This window comes from Pelodiscus sinensis, chromosome 23 (genome assembly GCF_052426305.1).
Source record: "Pelodiscus sinensis isolate ZL-2025 chromosome 23, ASM5242630v1, whole genome shotgun sequence".
In the NCBI taxonomy this organism is placed as follows: Eukaryota; Metazoa; Chordata; order Testudines; family Trionychidae; genus Pelodiscus; species Pelodiscus sinensis.
In genome coordinates, this window is record NC_143074.1 from 16,179,172 (window position 1) to 16,201,854 (window position 22,683).

At 47.7% G+C, this 22,683-nt stretch overlaps 1 protein-coding gene across 1 annotated transcript; it reads left to right on the forward strand.

The window, feature by feature from the left end:
- The first annotated feature begins 251 nt into the window (after positions 1–251).
- Positions 252–22,307, forward strand: GFI1B (growth factor independent 1B transcriptional repressor). The gene is made up of 7 exons (XM_006136830.5): positions 252–603; positions 9,061–9,194; positions 12,371–12,538; positions 14,588–14,850; positions 16,596–16,733; positions 18,921–19,086; positions 20,602–22,307. Exons 2-7 carry the CDS (start codon positions 9,080–9,082, stop codon positions 20,778–20,780), a joined length of 1,029 nt encoding a protein of 342 aa, XP_006136892.1. The 5' UTR covers positions 252–603; positions 9,061–9,079; the 3' UTR covers positions 20,781–22,307.
- Positions 22,308–22,683: the final 376 nt, after the last annotated feature.

Genomic DNA, 22,683 nt, shown 5'->3' on the forward strand with positions numbered 1-22,683 from the left:
GCAGAGGTAAAAATACATTTTGAAATTTAAAAAAAAATCTTGTGTATGTGCATAAATGGTTTGGTACATGAGACTGAAGTGTATGAGTGTATGCATGAGAGAGTGGTGTGATATTGGTGGGAGTTGTAAAGGAATGTGTGGAAAAATACAGGTTCCTTAACAGCCTTTTTTGGGGGGAGAGGGGAGTCTGTTTGGTACATTATTCCCTGTGTCATGCACTTTGTCAGTATCATAAAAGATTATTTCAGCAGAAAGCCCCACTGTGTTAAGGGCACTGCTTCTACAGTGCATAGTTGAGCAACATGAATTCTCTTCAAGTTTTCAAAGTCCTGGAAAGTTTTGATAAGCAAATATGGTCCAGGCTCTGCTTCTCCATTGGTTGTTTCTTCACCGCCAGATTTTGACACAAATAATCTGATTGAAAAATCAGGGAGGGGAACAGGGGCAAAAAACCAGAAAGAAAAAAGGAGAAGTGCCTTTTTCAGAAGACAGCTACCAAGTGAAAAAGTGGAAGAAAGAGACACAGAAAGAGAAAGAGAAGATCTCTTGCTCTAGGTTTGTCTGGGGAGTCTTGAATCCTGCAAACTACAATCCCCCAAACAGGTGATTTTTTTTAACGTATTTACTAACTTTGTTGAATTCATTCCTATGATGTGTCTTTACAAGCTTTTCTTTTTGATTTCTTGCATTTGCAGATATATTCCACCACATGAGTCAGTTACATGTGCTATGGGATTGTTTTAGAATGAGGTGCTTAGATAAAAACCTTTTAAAAACGATACATTTATTTAACTTAGACATGTGCACATGGGCATGGGCATGTTAAAATAAGTAGTAAGAGAGAATGATAACAGCAAAAAAGTACAGATATTACTATGACCTTAAATAATTTGGTCACAATAAAAACCTATATGCAGAATACATTCCAGATGTGCCCTTTTGTATCTTCACAATGAGGACAAATTACCTTTTTTCTTTTGATTGATATTTTCATGGGGCCAGAAATTCATCTTAAATAAATTCACAAAGGTCCATTCACTTCAATGTAGCTATGCCTACTTACACCAGTTGAGGATTTGGTCAATGCTATTTAGTATTTTTGGTCCAGTTTAGCAATTGATTTAACTTGTTCTACCCCCTCCTAAATAGGTTTTTTAATGTGGCATAATTGTAGTTCTCAAACTTTTTGGGCTCCGGAGCCCTTTACATGCGTAAAAATTTATGCGGCGCTCCAGCGGTCCACTGATTGTATGTGTTGTACTTATGTGGAGCCCCAGCGGTCCACTGATTGTATACGTTGTACCTACCGATGTTTCCAGTTTGTCAACCTGCGGAGCCCTTGGAGATGGGTCTGCAGAGCACAGTTTGAGAAACACTGTGTTAGCATATGGAATAAGTTTGAACTCCCACCTGATATAGGCAGATTGGTTCAATGCAGGTGAATAGACAAACGACAAGCCCACACGACAGGTGAGAATTAAAGGAATATAGGATTTGCTTTACAGTGCATTGTCAAAACTGTTTATCCTTTGACAACCGATCCAATGTCCATTGAAGTCCAGGAGAGTATTTTCAGTGATTTCAGTAAGAACTGAATCACACTCCTAATGAAAAATCCTGATATCACTTTTTAAAACTCTTTATTTAAAAAAAAATTAATTCAGATGGGCAAGTATTTCCATCCTCCTTACAGGTAAAATTATAATGAAAAATTGCCAGTCCTGGCACAACATCCATTTGCTCTACCTCACCATGATAATAAAGAACTAATGAGGTGTTTACTTCTTCACTAAAAACAATACAAATTATTCATCCCTGGTGAGTAGAATTTTCTAAAGCTGGACTAGTGTGTTTAAATTTTCATTTAAAAGACTGAAAGTCTTTTGAGTGCTACTTAAGCTCCAAAGTGTCAGAAGCCTATAAAAACCCTTATTTTGTTAGCGCTCAAAAAAATTAAAATACATGCGATGGTAGTGGGGTTTCTTCATAATGTATGAGGAAGAGTAAGAAGGAGAGTTCTTTAATTTTGTGAGGTTTGTGCTTTGGTTTTGTTTTGAGTGTGTTTTTTGGTTTTGTTTTGCACCCAGAAAACTGAAAACCCCCCTATAATATCAAGTAAAGTTTGTAGGAAGAAGAAAACATTTTTCCTTGAACTGAGACTTTCTACAAGTGATCAACCCATCTGAAAATGTATTTTATTTGTAACTCTAACTGTCTGGTCTGAATTTTCTTCAAAAATAGTGAAAAAATATCTTCTTTCCTCTTGAGAGTTAACTTTCCAAATTTGGACATAGAGAGATCTGAATTTTAGGCATTACACAGGGATAAAAGTCTGTCTTAGAGTGGGCTATATCATGTTATAAATTTAAGGCCTGATTCTGGCGGGTGTTGAGTACTCTCCAGGATTAAGTCTCTCGGATGCAGTCCTGCAAACACCTGCTATCAAATGTTTGCTTATTGTTAAAACAACAAGGAGTCCTGTGGCACTTTAAAGACTAACAGATTTATTTGGGCATAAGCTTTCATGGGTAAAAACCACTTTGTTAGATGGATGGATCTGACATCTCCATGCATCTGACCAAGTGGCTTTTTCTTACATGTTTTGTTAGTCTATAAAGTGCTACCAGACCATTTGTTGTTTTTTAAGTTTTTACCAAATAAATCTGTTAGTCTTTCAGGTGCCACAGACTCCTCGTTGTTTTTATAGTTACAGAGTAACACCGAAACCCCTGTGAGATTTGCTTATTGTTGTGAGTATTCCCACTGAAGTCAATGGAATCACTCACAGCTTGAAGTACTTCACTGGGTAGTAAGTGTTTGCAGGATCAGGGGCTATGAAGACCATATTAATAATGTCATAACAGCAATTTTCTGACAGGCCTGGAAACCACATCAACAAAGGGCCTGAGCCTGCATTTTTTTACATAAGAAACATAAGAACGGCCATACTGGGTCAGACCAAAGGTCCATCTGGCCCTGTATCCTGTCTTTCAACAATGACCAATGCCACATGCCCCACAGGGTATCCACAGAACAGGAAATCATCAAGTGAATCCTGCCCTGTCACCCATTCCCAGCTTCTGACAAACAGGCTAGGGACACCATTCCTGCCCATCCTCACTAATGGCCACTGATGAACCATTAATTTATCTAGGTCTTTTTTTGAATCCTGTTAAAGTCCTGGTCTTCACAATGTCCTCTGCCAAGGAGTTCCGCAGGTTGACTGTGCATTGTATGAAGACTGCAATATAAACTCCCATTCATTTCAGTCTGAGTCAGGGATGTACAAAGAATATAGGATTATACCCTATGTTTCAGCTCAAACAATAGTCAGAACCCCCTGAAAATAAGACATTCTAAGGTAAGTTCTTGTACAACACTGAGCGTAACAATGTAACTGTAGTACATCTTACACATTTTTAAAGAGATGTTCCCTGTGAACTCTATTGGGCACCCATCAACCATGTCCTAAAGGGTCTAGGAACCTTTGGGATGGAAGACTCTCTGCAAATATAAGATATTATTGTGAACATTGGCCTAGATTTTTAAAAGAGGCTAGTGATTTTGGGTGCCTCAATTTTGGGGGTCCCAAAGATGCATTAATGGGGCCTGATTTTTAGAAATTGCTGACTACCCACCTTTTATAAATCAGGACCTTTAAGGGGTATCAGGTTAGGCACCCAAAAATCAAAAAGTCCAAAATCACTATACAGGCAGTCCCCGAGTTACGCGGATCCGACTTATGTCGGATCCGCAGTTACGAACGGGGATTTTCTCGCCCCGGAGGATTGGAGCAGTGGGATGCCTGGTCCCGCCGCCCGCCTCCTCCGGGGCGAGAAAAGCTGCTCCCTGTCTCCCTGGTCTGCTGGGGGAGCCAGCAGACCAGGGAGACGGGTAGCAAAGCGGTGGAGGACCCAGGGCCGGACCCGCGGCCGCTTCCAGATCAGCTGGAAGCGCCGTGGGTCCAGCCGGGTCCTCCGCGGCTTTGCTCAGCGTCTCCCTGGTCTGCTGGGGGGACGACGCAGCTAGTGCCCCCCCCCCAGCAGACCAGGGAGACGTGGAGCAAAGCCCGGGGCCTGTGGTAGAGCAGGTGGGGCGCTGCCGGTTGGTCCCACAGCACCGCTCCTGGGCGCTACTGGACCAACCCGGCAGCACCTCAGCTGCTCTGCCCCAGGAGTCCTGATTCAGCCGCTGCTAATCAGTTTCAGCAGTGGCTGAATCAGGACACCTGGGGCAGAGCAGCTGGGGTGCTGCTGGGTTGGTCCAGTAGCGCCGAGGAGCGGCCGCGCTACTGGACCAACCCAGCAGCACCTGAGCTGCTCTGCCCCAGGCGTCCCCAAGTTAGCCGCTGCTGAAACTGACCAGCGGCTGACTACAGGAAGCCCGAGGTAGAGTTGCTCTGCCCCGGGCTTCCTGGAATCAGCTGCTGATCAGTTTCAGCAGCAGCTGACTTGGGGATGCCTGGGGTTCTTAAGTTGAATCTGTATGTAAGTCAGAACTGGTGTCCAGATTCAGCCGCTGTTGAAACTGATCAGTTTCAGCAGCGGCTGAATTTGGATGCCAGTTCCGACTTACATACAGATTCAACTTAAGAACAAACCTACAGTCCCTATCTTGTACGTAACCCGGGGACTGCCTGTATTCCCAAGCCACTTTGGAAAAATCTGGGAATATTTTTTTCCATGCTGAAAGCTAAAACTGCAATGTGGCTACTCTCCCTGGGGCTTCCTCTGGCTCCTTGCAAAATACAGTTATTGTGCATTCTCTAAGGGTATGTCTACACTACCCCGCTAGTTCGAACTAGCGGGGTAATGTAGGCATACCGCACTTGCAAATGAAGCCCGGGATTTGAATTTCCCGGGCTTCATTTGCATAAGCGGGGCGCCGCCATTTTTAAAACCCCGCTCGTTCGAACCCCATGCAGCTAGGTAGGAAGCCTAGTTCGAACTACCTAGTTCGTGCCCCGTGTAGCCGCGCTGCATGGGGTTCGAACGAGCGGGATTTTAAAAATGGCGGCGCCCCGCTTATGCAAATGAAGCCCGGGAAATTCAAATCCCGGGCTTCATTTGCAAGTGCGGTATGCCTACATTACCCTCCTAGTTCGAACTAGGAGGGTAGTGTAGACATACCCTCAGAGAGCAGTAACTAAGTAATTCTGATGAATCTGACATTGAATTTACACTCCCTTTGGAACCACGAAGAAGCTAAGACAGCCACATTTTGGATAATCCTCTTTGGCTAATTAGTGAAAAATATAACTTAATTATATGATCAGCACCCAAGGAAGGGTTCGCCACCAAAAAGACCAGCAAAAACCAGCTTCCTAAAAGGTGGGTTTTAAACTTAATCCTGGAGAGTACTCAACACCCGCCAGAATCAGGCCTTAAATTTATAACATGATATAGCCCACTCTGAGACAGACTTTTATCCCTGTGTAATACCTAAAATTCAGATCTCTCTATGTCCACACAGTAGTTGCTAAGACATGTGGTTTGCCAGTTTTGATTGAATGTAGTCCTGGAGGTTTCATCTAGAATTAAAGAACAAGGCCGTCCCATCCCCCACCCTCTGTGTGCCAGGTGTGAGGCCCACGGCAACTCCCCTGCTGCAATCCCCGACCCCCTACTCCACCCCTGCCCTGCTTCTGAGCAATATAACCCAGAGGATTATGAGGGGCCTGGCACATGGCAGCACGGGGTCATCCCACCCCCACACTCATCGCAGCAACAGTGGCCTGGCAACCTGTTCCACTCCACCCTGCTGCATCTTCCTTTCAGCCCACTGTGCCCTGCTTCTCCACGGCAGTAGGAAGCGGAGTGCCCGAAGGCTGGGGCGTTTTGCTTCCTGCTGCTACTGAGAATCATAGAATCACAGAGCTGGAAGAGACCTCAGAAGGTCGTCAAGTCCAGCCCCCTGCCCAAGACAGGACCAGTTCCAACTAAATCAACCCAGCCAGGGCTTTGTCAAGCCGAGACTTAAACACCTCTAGGGATGGAGACTCCACTACTTCCCTAGGGAACCCATTCCAGAGAAGCTGAGCACAGCGGGCTGGGAGAGGGCAGCAGGATGGAGCAGAGCAGGCTGCCAGGCCACTTTAGCTTTGTCGCAGTGAGTGCAGGGGGGTGACTCTGCTGCTGCCACACCAGGCCTCCAGCCCCAGGTATCCCACAGGTCCTGTCCGTGGGACGGTTGGGGCAGCCACCCTGAGGACCCCAAAAGCACGGAGTCTGGGACAGCCACCCTGACCCTATGGACATGATGGCTCTGTGAAAGAGCAATCTTTGATACCTGGAGACTCCAGGACAATCCTGGAGGACTGGCAATCCTATAAATAAAACAAGGTGTTATCTCTTAAAGGCGGGGTCCATACTGCCAGTTTCCCAGGGTATCATGGTTAGATATTAGCAGCAGTTAACCACTTGCTACTGGTAATCTGTGTTTCCAACAGAGATAATATTTTTCTCTCACAATCTGTGCTCCCAGCTTCGCTCACATTTGGCCATGTGAATCACAAATATAATCTGATGCAGTTAATTAACTACATTCTGGGCTCCCAGTTCCTGTTTTCTCTGTAATGTGGGGTGGAAAGGGAGGGGGACTTCCTTTTGCAACGTTCAGTAGTGCATCAAAGATCGTTGAACTAAGCAAAGGCCATAGAGACATCAAGCAAAATTTGGCTGTCAGTTATTCTGGTGTAAATCTAGAGTAATTCTACTGATTTCTGTGGAGCTGTTCCAGATTTACACTAGTGAACTGAGAGCAGACTTTGACCCAGTGTACCTACATGAAACAGTGTGGATCCAATCTTGCAAACCCCCTCCCCTGCACAGACACTCACCTGGGAAACTTTTATTGATTCCTGTGGAAGTTTTATACTCTATGGCTGACACAATTGAGCCCTGTAACTTTGTGGTGCTTACAAGAAACCTCAGCAGTGAGTTATGGGACAATAAATGCAACTAGGTAAAAGGAGTCATTGCTTGCAAATCAGCGCTGATGTTTTAAAGGAAAACGCTGACTAGAAACTTCAATATTTGGCTCAACAGATGGATTATTAAGCAACAGGAGCCCTGGGTCAGATTTACAAAGGTATTAAGGTGCCTAAAGATGTGGATGGGGGTGATTAGTGTAATTTACAAAAGAACCTAAACTAGTTAGGTGCCTAACTCTCATTGGAACATAGGCACCTAATCTACTTAGTCACTGCTATAAATCACACTAATCACCCTATTTGCATCTTCTGGCACTTAAATACCTTTGGAAATCTGTCCCCCTGTCTCTTGGGACATTTAAGACAACACTGGACAAAGCACTAGTGAATACATTTCATATTTCCAATACTCAAGGTCAGCTCCTATACTGGGCCTTGAAGAATGAACTAGATGAACTCAGATTTTTCCCATTCCTAATCGCTGTGTTTCCATGATCCATTCATGACTTTCCCTGGCTGCCTCACTGAAATGTTTCAGGTCATTCTTGCTCTACAGGTGCTGGTTTTTTTTCTCTGTCTCGTTTTAGTAAATATGTACATTACACTTCAACTGTTCTCATGTTGTGGGGGAGGGAGGGATACTTGCCCATCAACACAGAGCCAGGATTTACTATAAACTTTCCAAGGTGAAATATACTAGACTTTGCTTTTACTGCCACTCTACTGAATAATTATAGGGGAAAATGCAAATGTGCATGCAAATAAGAGATCACCTGATCTCCTCATCGTGTCTAATGTTGAGCACTTTCCTGTGTTCTCTAGCACAAGGCCAGTTATTAGCCCTTGAGAAGTGGGGAGGGAGTAGGCCTGGGTACTAAAGATAACAGATGCACTGCAAGGGAATTGCATCTGATTAAATTTCAGCATTTGGGGTTTGTTGCCAATTCATGCATTTCAGCCGCCTCGTAGTGTTTGTTTCAGAGCCAATGTGTAACTCTTTCCCACTCGGTACTTTAGCTGTGCCATTGCATGGACTGTCATTTGTCAGCTAAAATGGCAAATCATGAAATAGAGCTGTGGAAGAAATTTCCTGGGCCTGGAATAACTTAGCCCCTCCTGATGTCAAGGCTCCCTCTCTGACATTGTTTGCCATGTCTTTCACATTGTGTTGTTGTTACTATCATCATTAGCATTTGGTTCATGGCAGCACCTAGGAAACCCATCATAGAGTAGGTGCGAAGCATTCTAGAGAGAAACAACAGAAAACCCCTGGCCCAAAGAGATATTATCCAGCCAGCTTTCCCATTTTGTCATCCATTCAAAAAACAAGAATCAGAGATGCAGCATTGTCAGGAGGCCAAAGCCTCTGGGACAGTGGTTCTCAACTCGTTTCAGTCCACGGACCACCAAGCCAATCAAAAAAATGTTGTGGACCACCTCCTTTTTGAGACATGATAAAAAAGAGGAGACAACGAACATTTTGGTTTGAAAATGCGTAAAACAGCCTAATAGCGGCGCCTGCTCACACTGTGTGACTTTGGACAATGTTCCTGTGGACCACCGAAAAAGTCACCACTGACCACCAGTTGAGAACACAGCTCTAGGAGCAGAGCAGTAGGAATTCTGCGCTCAGTTCCTATGTCTGCCACTGACTCAGTTTGTGGCCTTGGGCAAATCATTTAACCTCAATGAGCTTCACTTTTCTCCCTTTGAAAAATAAAGGGAGCAGTACTTCTTCACCTTGAAGAGGAGGTTGCATTCATTAAATCATTATTAAAGCACTTTGAGCTTTGCTACCAGTGACAAACAATGGCTGACAATGATATGATGCCCCTTTTGCCCGGTCCAGGGTTTCAGTCTTCTGGAATTGAGGAACCCCTTCCAGCTCCTAATTCCCTTCAATCACTCCTCTTCTTTGACCGGTTAGGGGTAGGAGAAGCAGGTACTTTGAACTGAATCCCATGTCTCAAGATATGTTGTTCATTCATAAACATAACATAAGGATTTTATATCTGGTCATCAAAGCACGAGGAGCGGGCCAGGGGGTGAGGGAAATGGTGGGGAAGCGAGAAGTGATAGCAAACATTTTTGTTCCTCACTGTTATTTACCCCGTCCTTCAATGTTTCAGCCCAGGAAGTGCATGGAAAATGCCACGTTCCTTTTTGGTGAAGAGTAAGAAGGCCCATACCTACCACCAGCACCACTCTGAGGATGAGGACCTGACTGTACCCACATGGGATCCAATACCATCCCTCTGCCTTGGTGAGTCAGATCCATTCTCCAGGTTTGTTGATGTACACCCAGGCAACTGGCTATTGGAAAGCCATGCTGACAGTGTAACATAGAGCTGTGATAACCAGCTGGGAACCTCTTTAAGTCGCTTGCCTGTTGAAGTCAATGGGAGTTTCGTTTGAGTCAAGAGTATGAACAGATTAAACAGTGAGTGAAGGGCTCTAATGTGGAGACACTAACTTCCCCATTGCAGGGTTTTTCTCTTGAACTCCTTCTCTAGACCACTGTTTCTCAACCTTTTTTTTTTTTTTTTATAAATTTACACCTAAAAATTGTAAGTACCACCAGTACCTACAGTTTTCAGACACACCAAATTTTTTTCTACCATTGCAACACATTTATTTAAACAACATAATCGTAGTCAGGCAGACAAAGACATTTTTGGGTGTAAAAAGTACAAAAATAATAAAGTGCGGTAAAACTTAAAACAAAAATTCAGTTTTCTCCAAATTTCAGTTGTGTTGACGTATCCCTCTCCCCCCGCCCGACTTCTCTCAAGTACCTCTAAGGGTACTCATACCACTGGTTGAGAAACACTGCACTAGACCAAATTGGCTACTGGCATAAATAGGTACAACCCTGTTGAAGTCTATGGAATTTGACCTTTTATTCAGAAACTGAATTCGCCCTCTCCCCTTTGACTTCATGGTTTAGTGATTCCAGGGGGCAGTTCAGAGACACTAGTACTATACATGACGGCTTTACTCACACATATGAATTTCAGCGCTTGAATAGATGTGTTTCTATTGATTTCCAGATCACTGCGTCAGCTGCATGGAAATCATTGCAAAAAGCCCTCCCTCCTTCGCTTTCTTTCATTTTAAATATATTTATTCCCATTTTCACCCAGAGGGCAGTTATAGTACATGCATTGAAACCTGCATGGATCCCACTGCCCTTAGGTTCAGCAAAGGCAGCCAACTCCAGCAAACATTCACTAGCGATCAGAAATGCTTAGAGTTGATGGCTGAATTTTCACTGGTTCCTAACTATGCTGTCTATTGGCCACACATATACTCTTCAGCTTTGGCCCATCTATGCCCTGTCACTATTGATAGGTCTACGCTGTACCCGCAGGTGTGAATGGCAGGTTGTACATACACCTGCAGTAGCTAGCTCACTAAGGGCATGACTAAACAGCAGGGCAAAAGTCGAATTAAGCTATGCAACTTCAGCTATGTCAATTGCGTAGCTGAAGTCGAAAGAGCCTAATTCGGCTTTTGGCACTGTCTACACAGCAGGAAGTCGAAGGAAGAACACTCTCCCTTTGACTTCCCTTATTCCTCATGAAATGAGGGTTACAGGAGTCGGAATAAGAAGTCCTCCAGCTCACCATTATTTTGAAATGATGACTTTCTGTGTAGACATGCTCTTTTGTTATTTCGAAATACCGGCAGTTATTCCGAAATAACACTCCTGTACCCTAAAAGCAGATGCAAGGAAGCTATGACATGGACTTCAATGGGGACTAGGTACACGCCTAGGCACATGTGCAGGTAGTGCCGAAGTCTGCACTGCACCATCCTCACTTCTAAGCTAAGGCGCAGCAAGTCCAAATATGTCTACCGGAGCTGCAAGTCACGCCCCTGGCTGCAGAGTACCCTATATCTGCACTTCGCTGTTTGTGCATTACCAACCAGCGGCAAGGTGTAAGGAATTTCACAGCAGGCTGGAGGGGTGAAAGGATATCAGTGTAGTCATGGCTGTGAAAGGAGTTGCCCCTGACTATTTCACAGGAAGGAACTCCAGGGCATACCAATATGTGCTGCCTGCCCTTATACCAGCCGTCTTTTTTGTGCCGACTGACCCCCCTCATCCCTGTGCATCCTCCCACAGCTGTCGCTGGAGCAGAACAGTGGGGGCAGTTATCTTCACCCTTCAGACACCATTCAAATGTACTTTATTCAAATTCAGGCTCAATTTACAGTTTGTTTTGGCCCTGTCTGTGAAACCAGAGCCTAGTCCTGCCGTACCCTCATGGAAAGAAGCCAAGAGACAGCATGTCAAATCCCCATCCTTTGGAGAGGAATATAGTCCAGTTCAGTACCAAGGAAGGGTTTGGCCCTTTCTCTGCTCCCTTCAAGAAATCCCAGCCTTTTCCAGAATCTATGACACGCTCCCTTTTCAAATTGTCCAACTCCTCCCATTGCCAAGGTCAGCCCGTTGCTGAGCAAGGAGAAAGGCGAAACTAATCATAGAATCATAGAATAATAGGACTGGAAGGGACCTCAAGAGGTCATCGAGTCCAGCCCCCCGCCCTCAAGGCAGGACCAAGCTCCATCTACACCATCCCTGACAGATGTCTATCTAACCTGTTCTTAAATATCTCCAGAGAGGGAGATTCCACCACCTCCCTTGGCAATTTATTCCAATATTTGACCACCCTGACAGTTAGGAATTTTTTCCTAATGTCCAATCTAAACCTCCCCTGCTGCACTTTAAGCCCATTACTCCTTGTCCTGTCCTCAGAAACCAAGAGGAACAAATTTTCTCCTTCCTCCTTATGACACCCTTGTAATACCGCACCTCAGACCAATTCAGGCACTTGGAACAGGCTCATTAAAGTACCTTTGTCTAACCAGCAAAATGTGATAGGTGAGTTTTAGAGATGGCATGGCCAGGTGTACAGAAACATGAGGGCCAATCAACACAGGCATAGGGAGGAGACTAGCTCTTTTGACCTCAGTTTATCTGTCTAGAAGATGGGGATAATAATCCCAAACTCTCTGCAGGAAGGACGGTGAGGCTGAATTTGTTTATGATTGTTAAGCTTGTGAATGAGAGATGTTATATGTGTTGAACTTATTTTAACAAACCCATGGACCCTTGGGATTTCATGTCTGTCAGCCTGCTGCACAACACTCCTTCCTCCCTGTTTCCCTCCTCCCAGTCCCTGGTTTGCCACTTGGACCTTCAAGGCAATGATAGACTGTAGATTCTTTTTCTCCATCATACACAAGCCCTGACTCTGGAGCTAAGAATAATCTTCATTACCAGTTAGCACTATAGGGCTTATGATACACAGTCAGGCAGTTCTGATCCCATCCACCAGAGGACAATGATGCACATACACACTCACTAACTCATTACAGCATCGATATTTTGCCAGCTAGAATAACCTAATCCTGATGCTATTCTGCTCACAGCCCCATGTGACAAGTCACCAGAGGAAGTCAGGACCTTCAGCACAGAGTTCAAAAGCGAGTACCCAGAATGCCTTGTTCCGAAACAAGAGAAGGACTGTGCTGGACTGAAGGAAGAAGGTGCACCTGCCCCGTATCTGAACAGGACATTGTCGAGTGCTCCAGCTCAAGGTTAGCTACACAAGGCCAGACTCTCCAAAGAGCTCAGGGCCAGTTTTTCACATGCTTGGTGTAACACTGACAGGCAGAACCAAACCCGGGACCTCTAGAGCTTAGTGCAGGAGTCTCTACGTCTCTGAGCTAAAAGCTAGCTGGCTCATAGCTAAGGCTGTACTAGAAACTCATTCTCCCTCTCTGTAAGGGCACATTTACACTGCACCCTTAGCGCGAAATAAGCTACACAATTTGAACTATGCAAATTGCATAGCTTATTTTGAGTCAATTTCAAAATAGCTTATTTCAAAATTTGTCACTGTCCACACAGAGATGTTGGTGATCAAGAGATAGACGGAAGCCCCACATGTCCACACACACCCATGCTACCGCACCCTTCAAGCACCACCTGTGAAACAGTCACCTCAAAGCCTCTGTTCTCAATCTGTGGTAAAACACGCCCTCAACTTGTGTGTGGCTGGCATTGCACCAAACTAGGATGTACAAAGTGGGCTGCAGGGAAATACTTACCGCCCAGCCTGGAGTATCAGCAACAGATTTATGTCATGAGTGGCTCCTAGACCCCATACAGAAGAGCCCTGCCCCCTTATCAGTTATGAGAAGGCCTGTCGGTATTTCCCACTGGCAGCATTTCCCTCTGAACTTTGGGAACAGGTCTGTGTTGTGCCAGAGAGCACAGCCATAAAACTGAGATTGAGATGTATCAGAACTAGGGATGTGAATAGTTCGCCAGTTAATCAGTCAACCGGTAAGCATTACCCTTACACCATGATGCTTACTGATTACAGTAAATTGGTGGGCTGGAGCAGTCAATGCCACGTCCAGCAATCCTCTCGGAGGTGCTAGCACCTAGGCTAATTGGCTACGTCTAGACAGCGGGGCTATTTTGGGATATCGGAAGTATCCCGAAATAGCAATTCCGCATCTTTAAATACACCCGTTATTTCAAAATATATTTCGAAATAACGGATATGCTATTCTGGTGTCCCTGTAACCCTCGTTCTATGAGGGTTGAGGGACTTGTTGGAATAGTGCTTTATTTCAAAATCGAGCGCTGTGTACACAGTGCCAAATTTCGAAATAAGCTATTTTGAAATAACCTTGAAACAAGCTACGCAATTTGCATAGCGCAAATTGCGTAGCTTATTTTGAGGTAAGGGGCTTTGTAGACACATCCATTAAGTGCTAGATTAGTTTAATTAAATATATTTTAAAAAAAGGTTCAAGTTTCGAAAAGGGCAACAAAATTAAAGGTTTGGAATGGCTCCTATATGAAGAAAAATTAAAAAGACTTGGATTTTCACCTTAGAAAAGAAGAGACTAAGGGGGGATATGATAGAGGTCTATCAAATCGTGACTGGTGTGGGAAAAGTGAATAAGGAAAAGTTATTTACTTATTCCCACAATATAAGAACTAGGGGTCACCAAATGAAATTCATAGGCAGCAGGTTTAAAACAAACAAAAGGAAGTTTTTCTTCACTCAGCTCACATTCAGCCTGTGGAACTCCTTGCCAGAGGATGTGGTGAAGGTTAGGACTTTAATAGGGTTCAAAAAAGAGCTGGATAGATTCATGGAGGTTAGATCCATCAATGGTTATTAGCCTATTAGAATGGTGTCCCTAGCCTCTGTTTCTCTGGAGGTGGGTAACAGCGGAGGGTTCACGTGAGGATTACCTGTTGTGTTCTCTCCCTCTGGGGCATCTGTTACTGGCCACTGTCGGCAGACAGGATACTGGGCGGGATGAACCATTGGTCTGACCCAGTATGGCCGTTCTTATGTTCTCCCTAAGACCTGGCCTGACCTGGGGATCCATGAAGGAGACTGAACTGTGATCTGAATGTTGTGGCTTGGGCCCCTCAGTGTTTGAACTGAAGAGCACTAGTTACTCACTGTCCCCTCTAGCTTTCTTTAGTCAGCTATTTCCATTACCAGTATTATGTAGCAATAAAATGACTGTGCTGAGCAGGTCTGGGAGCATTTGCATGAGTCCCCAAGCAAAGCAGAGAGCATGCCACTCTCTTCTTCTTCTCCTTTGCGACCTCAGAAACATCCCTGCCGGCTCTGCGAGTTAAAGACTGCAGCAGTTCCACCAGCACCCCCGCCTTCTACAAGCCCAGCTTCTCTTGGGACGTCTTCCACTCTCCATACAGCTACAGGCAGATGACTTCCAGCATGCAGTCAGCCCTTCTGGAGCGCTCAGTTAGTCTGTATGGCAGCCACCTCCTGCCAAGTTCTGAGCCGCCTCTCGATTACAGCATGCGTTACTCGCCAGACATGGAGACCTACCACTGTGTGAAGTGCAACAAGGTGCGTCCCCCAGAGAGGCCACACAAGGCCAGGGCTGGCCCACAACATTTTGGCACCTGAGGCGGGGAGCTCAAATGACGCTCCCATGTCCCCTCGCTTGGGCCAAAACTTTGAAAGGTCTCAATGCTGCCTTCTTCCTGTTCTACTCCTCTCATGGCACTCCACCATCTCTGTGCATCTAGAGCAGAGAGAATACATAGGCATCCGCAGCAGACACAATTTTCTACACTCTGGGTCCTTGTGGCGCGAGCCCCCCGCACAGTCTGGCACCTGAGGCGGCCGCCTCAGTTCACCTCATGGTAAGGCCAGCCCTGCACAGGGCTGGGGAGGAGCCTGGGGTGATTTTCATCACACACATACACCAGGGATATAGAACGGTTAACTGATAGGGGCTGGAGAAGCTCCCCTCCCACTCCAGACACGGGGCTGCTCCAGTCCTGTGGGGCCTGCTCCAGCCATGTTTGGCCCATCGGAGCAGCTCCTGTCTGTGGCGGCCCAGCCAGAACCCCAACCTCTGTCACAGGCTTCCCAGGAGTGGGGCTAGCAGGGGCTCCCAGAGAGACTATAGTAAAGCCTCCCTCCCCGGGACCAGAGCTGGCAGAAAAGCCTCTTCCCTGAGAGCAGGGATGCTTTGCTGCAGGTTCTGCTTTAAGCTTTATACCGCAGAGCCTGCAGTGCACGTAACTGTGTAACCGCTATGACTTTAGGGGTTACACGGGTACAGTTTTAACTGCAGCTTTACATGCCTGGCATACACCAGGGTCCCACAGGTTTGAAATAAGGTACAAGGGACCCCGCTGGAGGACGAGTGCCAGGGATCCAGTGTGGCCAAGGACGCTGGGAGATTGTGCAAGCCATAGGTTCCTGGAGCTCCGTGCTCAGTCCAGCCCGGAGCGATGCCACACCTAAAGGATAGCTCCTACACTTGCCCTGACACAAGCCACCCCTGTTAGGTTGATAGCGGAAGGTCTCTGTAAACAAGCAACTGACTGCTGAGCAAAGATTGGGTGAAGCCACAGAGTTTGCATATGGCTCTGAATCTGAATATGACCAGTTTAGATCTAGAACAGGGGTGGGGAACCTAAGGCCCGGGGGCTGGATGCAGCCCCCAGCTTGCCTGGATCTGGCCCCCGAGGCTCAGGCTCCCCCCCCCCCCACCTCCAGCAGTGTTTAGCCTGTGCTGGGACTCCAGCCTCCCCATCACCTGACTGGAGCACACAAAATCGACTAGGCTGGGCCCTCTAGGCTCTGGTATGTGAGGGGAGTATGGGGAGTGTCTTTCTCCTTCTCAGTCGGGGGCCACGTCGGTGAGGATTTGGGTTTTTTTGTTTGTTTCTCACTTGTGTGCGGCCCCCGACTGATTTTTCTGTGGGTTAGTGGCCTCCAACCCAAAAAAGTTTCCCCACCCCTGATCTAGACTTTTGGCTCGTTCCACGGGGAGGGCAAAGCTAGCTGCCATCTTCAGAGCCAGCGGGAAAGTTTGGGATGGGCGGGTGTGGACCCATGAGTTTGGTTTGACTCCCTTTCTGCCTGTAAATAAGAGTACCTCATTTGTCTAGCCCAGCAGTCAGCTAGCAGAGACAAAACTGGCCAATCACTCTCCTGGCTGGGGAACCAGTTCTGTGATTGGGCTCCGCTAATATAGGCAACTGGAGGGAAATGTTAGACAAAGAGAGGCAACTGGAAAATAGAGCTGAAGACATGGCCGTCTTTCAGGATTCTCATTAGCAGCTTTCCTCTTCTAGGTCTTCTCCACACCCCACGGGCTGGAAGTCCATGTCCGAAGATCTCACAGTGGGACACGGCCCTTTGCTTGTGATGTGTGTGGCAAAACGTTTGGACATGCTGTGAGCCTGGAGCAGCACACCAACGTCCACTCCCAGGTTGGTAGCCCACAGGGAGCGGATGGGAGTGCAGAGTCACCTGTGGCACTGAATTCCCAAAGGGGCTGGCTCCTCTGATAACTCAAAGCAGGGTCTGGGCAAGCCCCATCTCTTGCTGAGTGCTCCTTGTTAAGCTAGATCTAGAGCTGTCAATTTATCTGCGTTAACGCCCGCGATTAACATAGGGAAGGGTTAACGTGTTAACAAAATTAACGCGTTAATCGCAGGCACATTAGGAGCTTTGGAACAGCTGGAGTCCCCAGTTGACCCCGGGCTCCGTGCAGCGCTGCCCCTTTGAAGTGCTGGAGCGGCGCTTCAAAGGGGCAGCAATGTGGAGCCAGGGATCAGCTGGAGTCCCCAGTTGACCCCGGGCTCTGTGCAGTGCTGCCCCTTTGAAGCGCTGGAGTGGCGCTTCAAAGGGGCAGCAATGCGGAGCCAGGGATCAGCCGGAGGGCCTATTTGATCCCTGGCTCTGCATTCCACTGCCCCTCGGAAATGCTGGGGCAGCCTTTCAAAGGGGCCGCACTTCACGGAGCCGGGGTCAGCTGGAAACTCCAGATGATCCTGGGCTCTTGCGGTGCTGCCCCTTTGAAATGCCGCCACTGTGTTTCAAAGAGGCAGCTGCACTGAGCCTGGGGTCACCTGAGAATTCCAGCTGATCCCGGGCTTCTGCAGCGCTGCCCCTTGGAACGGCCGCCGCAGCTTTTCAGAGGGGCAGCACGCGTGATTAATCGCGATTACATTTTTTTAATCACGCGATTAATTGTGATTAATTTTTTTAATCGCTTGACAGCTCTAGTTAGATCAGTGGTTCTCAAACTTTTTGGCCCACGGCCCGCCCTGCTCAACACAAACCTTTCCCCAGACCACCGGCCTACCACCAATGATGACAAAATGGGTGCAGAACTGGGTGGAGGGTGGGGGTCTGGCCAGGAGATTGGGGTGCAGGAGCAGGTTGAGGGGGGGGGGGGTCTGGCTGGGATTTCGGCCCAGGGGAGCAGCAGGAAAAGCTTCCAGGAAAGCAGTTTCTTGCGTTGCCATTTCCCCAGCCAGGCCAAGGGGAAGCAGCAGCTTGCGTAGCCACTTCCTCCCCCACAAGCTGGATGCGGCCCCTGTGACTCCACTCCCTGCAGCAGAAATCCAGCCTCACAGGGGGTAGAGCACCAGTGTGGGAACCCGTCCTGAGCCCACAGCCCTCCTGCAAGATGGTCACGGACCCACTGGTGGCCCCTAGACCACGCTTTGAGAATCCCTGCGTCAGATGGCACACCGCACATAACACGATTTGCTGGACTTTAATTAGCAGGGACTTTGGGAGGGATGAGATAATTAGAGATGGGTCTGTCTGAGCCCAACCAGGGGCAGCCCGTGGCTATAGACGGACTCGGCCACGGCCTAGGGCGCCGCCGCCCGGGTCGCCTGATGATGACGTCAGGCCATTGACAGCTGTGCAGGCGGGGGCGCCGATTGTGTGTTCTCCGGTTGGGGCGCCAGCTGCCGCAGCCGGCCTCAGGCCACTCTTGATCACAACATTCAGCTCTGGAGATGGTGCCAAATGTCCTGAGAGTGAAGGGGTGTCCAGATAGACCGGCTTTTGGTTCAGTCATTATAGCAAGATGAGTTCACCATGAGAAACGGGTCTGAGGCTCCTCAGAGTTTGAGACTGTTTGGATACAGAGATTTGTCTGACAATTCACCTGCTATAACAGAGGGGAAATCTCCAGCAGGTAAACACAACAGCCTTCCTGCTGACACACCAACAGAGTAACACCAATGCCAAGAACACAATGGCTAGATGGACTGGGGACAATGGACCTCATTCTTGGCACTCTGCTCTCATAAATCCCATGGCTCTCCTCGGTAATTCCCTTCATGTGTCAGAGGTTCCCTTGCGATAGTTTCCCGCTCCTCCGATGAGGCATTTCTTCCTGCAAGACACAATCTAGTGGCTCAGATTCCTGTGCATTTTTTGGGACAGAGACTTTTTTGTCCTATGTTTGGATAGCGCCTAGCACAAAGTCCTGGTTCATGACTCATTACTCCTGTGAGCTACTGGGATAATAAGAGTATTCCTAGGAGAGGATTACCTGATTTATCTTGTTTAATTTGCTAGCCTGCGTAGCTGTATACAATTAGAATAAATCTGATCCCTCCCCACCCCATACACGATCTCATTTCCCTCAACAGGAGAGAAGCTTTGAGTGTAAGATGTGTGGAAAGACTTTTAAACGCTCATCCACCCTGTCCACCCACCTCCTGATCCACTCCGACACAAGGCCCTATCCCTGCCAGTACTGCGGCAAGCGCTTCCACCAGAAATCGGACATGAAGAAACATACCTACATTCATACTGGTAAGAAACCTTCCTGATATAACACACACACACACACACACACACACACACACACACACACACACACACACCCCGAGCCCACAGCCGTCATGCAGTGCTCACACACCCCTGTCATATACACACGGACACACATGTACCTGAGCTGACAACACTGACACGCACACATAATAGTCCTGTACGCAGGAATTTCTGTGTGTGTGTGTGGGGGGGGTGCTTTTTTAGTAAATGTGGACCACAAGGGTGTGAATGCACCCCCTATGGTTGCCCAAGTAAGTGAGGAAATCAGCCCCAGCTTTTCCCCAGCTGGTCAGAGCGTGCTTACTTAGGAGACCACAGTGGGGTGGGGGATGGGGAGGCAGGATACTTTCACACCCTTCGCACCCCCTCTGCATACGAGCCTGAATAACCACACGCTGGAAGACATGACACAACACCGATGTGCGCACCTGAACCCACAACATTCATGCACATCCAGGTGGGTGCACATACTCAGACCTTTGAGCCCAGTGTTCATGCACATGCTTGGCTACGTCTACACTGGCCCCTTTTCCGGAAGGGGCATGTAAATTTCACCAGTCGTAGTAGGGAAATGCGCGGGGGATTTAAATATCCCCCGCGGCATTTAAATAAAAATGTCCGCCGCTTTTTTCCGGCTTTTAAAAAAGCCGGAAAAGAGCGTCTACACTGGCCCCGATCCTCCGGAAAAAGCGCCCTTTTCCAGAGGCTCTTATTCCTACTTCAAAAGGGCGCTTTTTCCGGAGGATCGGGGCCAGTGTAGACGCTCTTTTCCGGCTTTTTTAAAAGCCGGAAAAAAGCGGCGGACATTTTTATTTAAATGCCCGGGGGATATTTAAATCCCCCGCGCATTTCCCTACTACGACTGGTGAAATTTACATGCCCCTTCCGGAAAAGGGGCCAGTGTAGACGTAGCCCTTGTGTATATGCACTGAGATCATGCACAGAACGAGGTGGATGCCCAGTGTATGTGTTTTACCTGTTGCATGTATAGCAGCAGCAGGAGGGTACGACAGATGCGTTCCCACCTGTGCAAAGAGGCAGCACAAGATTGAGGGTGAGGCACCAACAAATTCCCACTGGACCCCTGCTGGGTCTGAATGTTCCCATTTGTGACCCAGACCATCATGTTGGGTGGGACTGCATTGGTGTTCAGCTTGGGAGAGCCGGGGTGGGGGTGCAGGGATCAGAGACAGGGAACAAAATAACCAGGCCATGATAAAAAAGAGGATGGAAAGCAGCAGAGAGGGCACAGCCTAGGCAATCCCAGAAGAGAGGCCCGCTCTCCCCTTAGTCCTAAAGCTTCAGAGAGGTAGCTGAGTCACTCTGTAACAGGAAAAACTTCAAAAACAACCAATAGTCAAGTAGCTCTTGCGGGAGCCAGGGTGACACATCAGCGGGTCAGTGTCCGGCCTGGAGACCCACATTGCTCCAGCCTGTCGGCCCAGCACAAGCAGCCTCCCCAGTTTGAGTCAGTGATGGTTTGTTTCTGTCTCATAGGGGAGAAGCCCCACAAGTGCCAAGTGTGCGGCAAAGCCTTCAGCCAGAGCTCCAACCTCATCACCCACAGCCGCAAGCACACCGGCTTCAAGCCCTTCAGCTGTGAGCTCTGTGCCAAGGGCTTCCAGCGCAAGGTGGACCTGCGGCGGCACAGGGAGAGCCAGCACAGCTTGAAGTGAGAGCACTCCCCCGCGCTGTCCTGGAGCCCTCAGCCCCAGCCCCATGGCATCCCACCAGTCTTCTGGCCTCTGCCTGGCTTGGGGCACCCCCGTGTTCCATGCTTCTCTCTGCCTCGATGCTCTGCGGGACTGGCCCAGCAATGTCATTCTCCCTGGTGTTACCCCCATCACCCTGTGCGTGACAAGAAAGGCACCGCCGGGAGCACTCACTGCCCAGTTTTATCGGCTCTGGCCTCAGCCACTCCACTGTAAATCCAGACTCCCCTGGAGGCACCAGTCCTCTGGATTGACACTGAGTGACAGATCCGACTCCTTTCACTCACGGGCAACCCGGAGGGACTTCTGGGTTGATGTTACTAAGGAGCCAGTAATCTGTGCCAGGCAAGCTCCATAATCCCATTCCACTTCCATGCTTAGGACAATAAGGCCTGGGCATGCAAATAATTTGTATTCAGTGAGCTGTGCTCAGCTAAAACAGGGCTTCCTCTGAGGGCATAAATTTGGGGCACATCCACCTAGACTTTCATTCTCACCAGAGGAGTCCCTTTGTTATCGGGGAAAATATGTGACCATGTATGTGTATTTTACAATAGAGTTGGAGGGGAGGATACTGAACAATCAGACCCTACACACCAAGATTAGTACCACCGGGCTAACTACATGGACTTCTGAGTTATTTGCTATTCAGGACAGTGGGGAATTTTGTTTCCCTGTCACTCTTACAGAAGAAGCTGATCTATCCATCTTGCACCCCATACATTGCTATGTAAGTACCCTGCAAGTATTAGAAAAGCAAAGTGGCAGTATTTCCTTCTCTCGCTCGTCTAGCAGTTAAAGCTGAGTGTTGAGAACAAGACTCGGAGGTGGTTTCCTTGGCTCTGCTACATCCTCGCTATGTGACTGTAGGCAGGGCACTGCCCTCCTCTCTGACTCAGTTTCCCCACCTGGAAAATGGAGATGACACTTCACCTCACAGGGGTGTTATAAAGATTAATGTATCTGGGTTTGTCAAGTGCTTGGAGATCCTCAGCTGGAAGACACTAGAGAAGAGCAAAGTGCTACGTTAGGGAAAGAAGTGCCTTTAAATAAGAAGGGCAAGGCAGCCCTACCCAAGTCACAGCCACACGACAGCCTGGAACACAGTGACATCAGTGTGTTTGGTTTGAGGCTGGGATGCAGCATCTGTTCCTTTGTCCCTCTCTTTATCTTAGCATGGATGAATGGATAAAACGTCCCACAGTGACACTCCTACAGATAGGAAAAGACATGATACGAGTGGAGAATTCACTTACTGCCAGGAGGAATTCCTGCTCTCAGTTACCCCCGTGTAAATCCAAAGTAACCCCACTGGCTCTAGCCCAGGATGTGAAGCATAAACCACTCTGCTTTTGTGCTGTGGCGAGGCCACTTTCCACTAATACACAATCTGGTGACTCAGAACACTCTCTCCTCCTTTGCTTGTACATTTACATACGTATTTATACTTATTGTAACATAGTTTTACTGTAATAAACCAGACTGTAACAACCCGCATGGGCCTGTTTAGATTTCCTAGATAAATGCTGTTCGCTCTCAGTGCTGGGGAAGGAAAACTATCACAACACTCTGTGAATTAAAAACACCCATTTCAAGAACAGTGTTGGGCCATGCCCAGTTCTGGATTTGCAGTAACCTGGCAGATGTTCGAGGCTCTCTCTGTAACTATCACAGGAGCGTAGTCCACACCATGGACTAGCTAAAGTGTCACTTAGGGGGGCAATGCCAGCTTAACCTGATGGCTAAGGCATACTTGGCTGCTACAGAGTGTCCTTATTCAGAGCCCACAGGCAAACCAGCAAAGGACACCTGGGTCAGGTTTTGGCCCTGTTCACAGCATGATGCACACACACAACTCCACACAAGT

Bases quoted from the DNA above. Each gene is read 5' to 3' on its own strand.
- GFI1B (XM_006136830.5), top strand. From the start codon at position 9,080: ATGCCACGTTCCTTTTTGGTGAAGAGTAAGAAGGCCCATACCTACCAC. The intron at 14,851-16,595 runs GTGCGTCCCCCA...TTCCTCTTCTAG, and splicing joins ACTGTGTGAAGTGCAACAAG to GTCTTCTCCACACCCCACGG. The intron at 19,087-20,601 runs GTAAGAAACCTT...TCTGTCTCATAG, and splicing joins ACATACCTACATTCATACTG to GGGAGAAGCCCCACAAGTGC.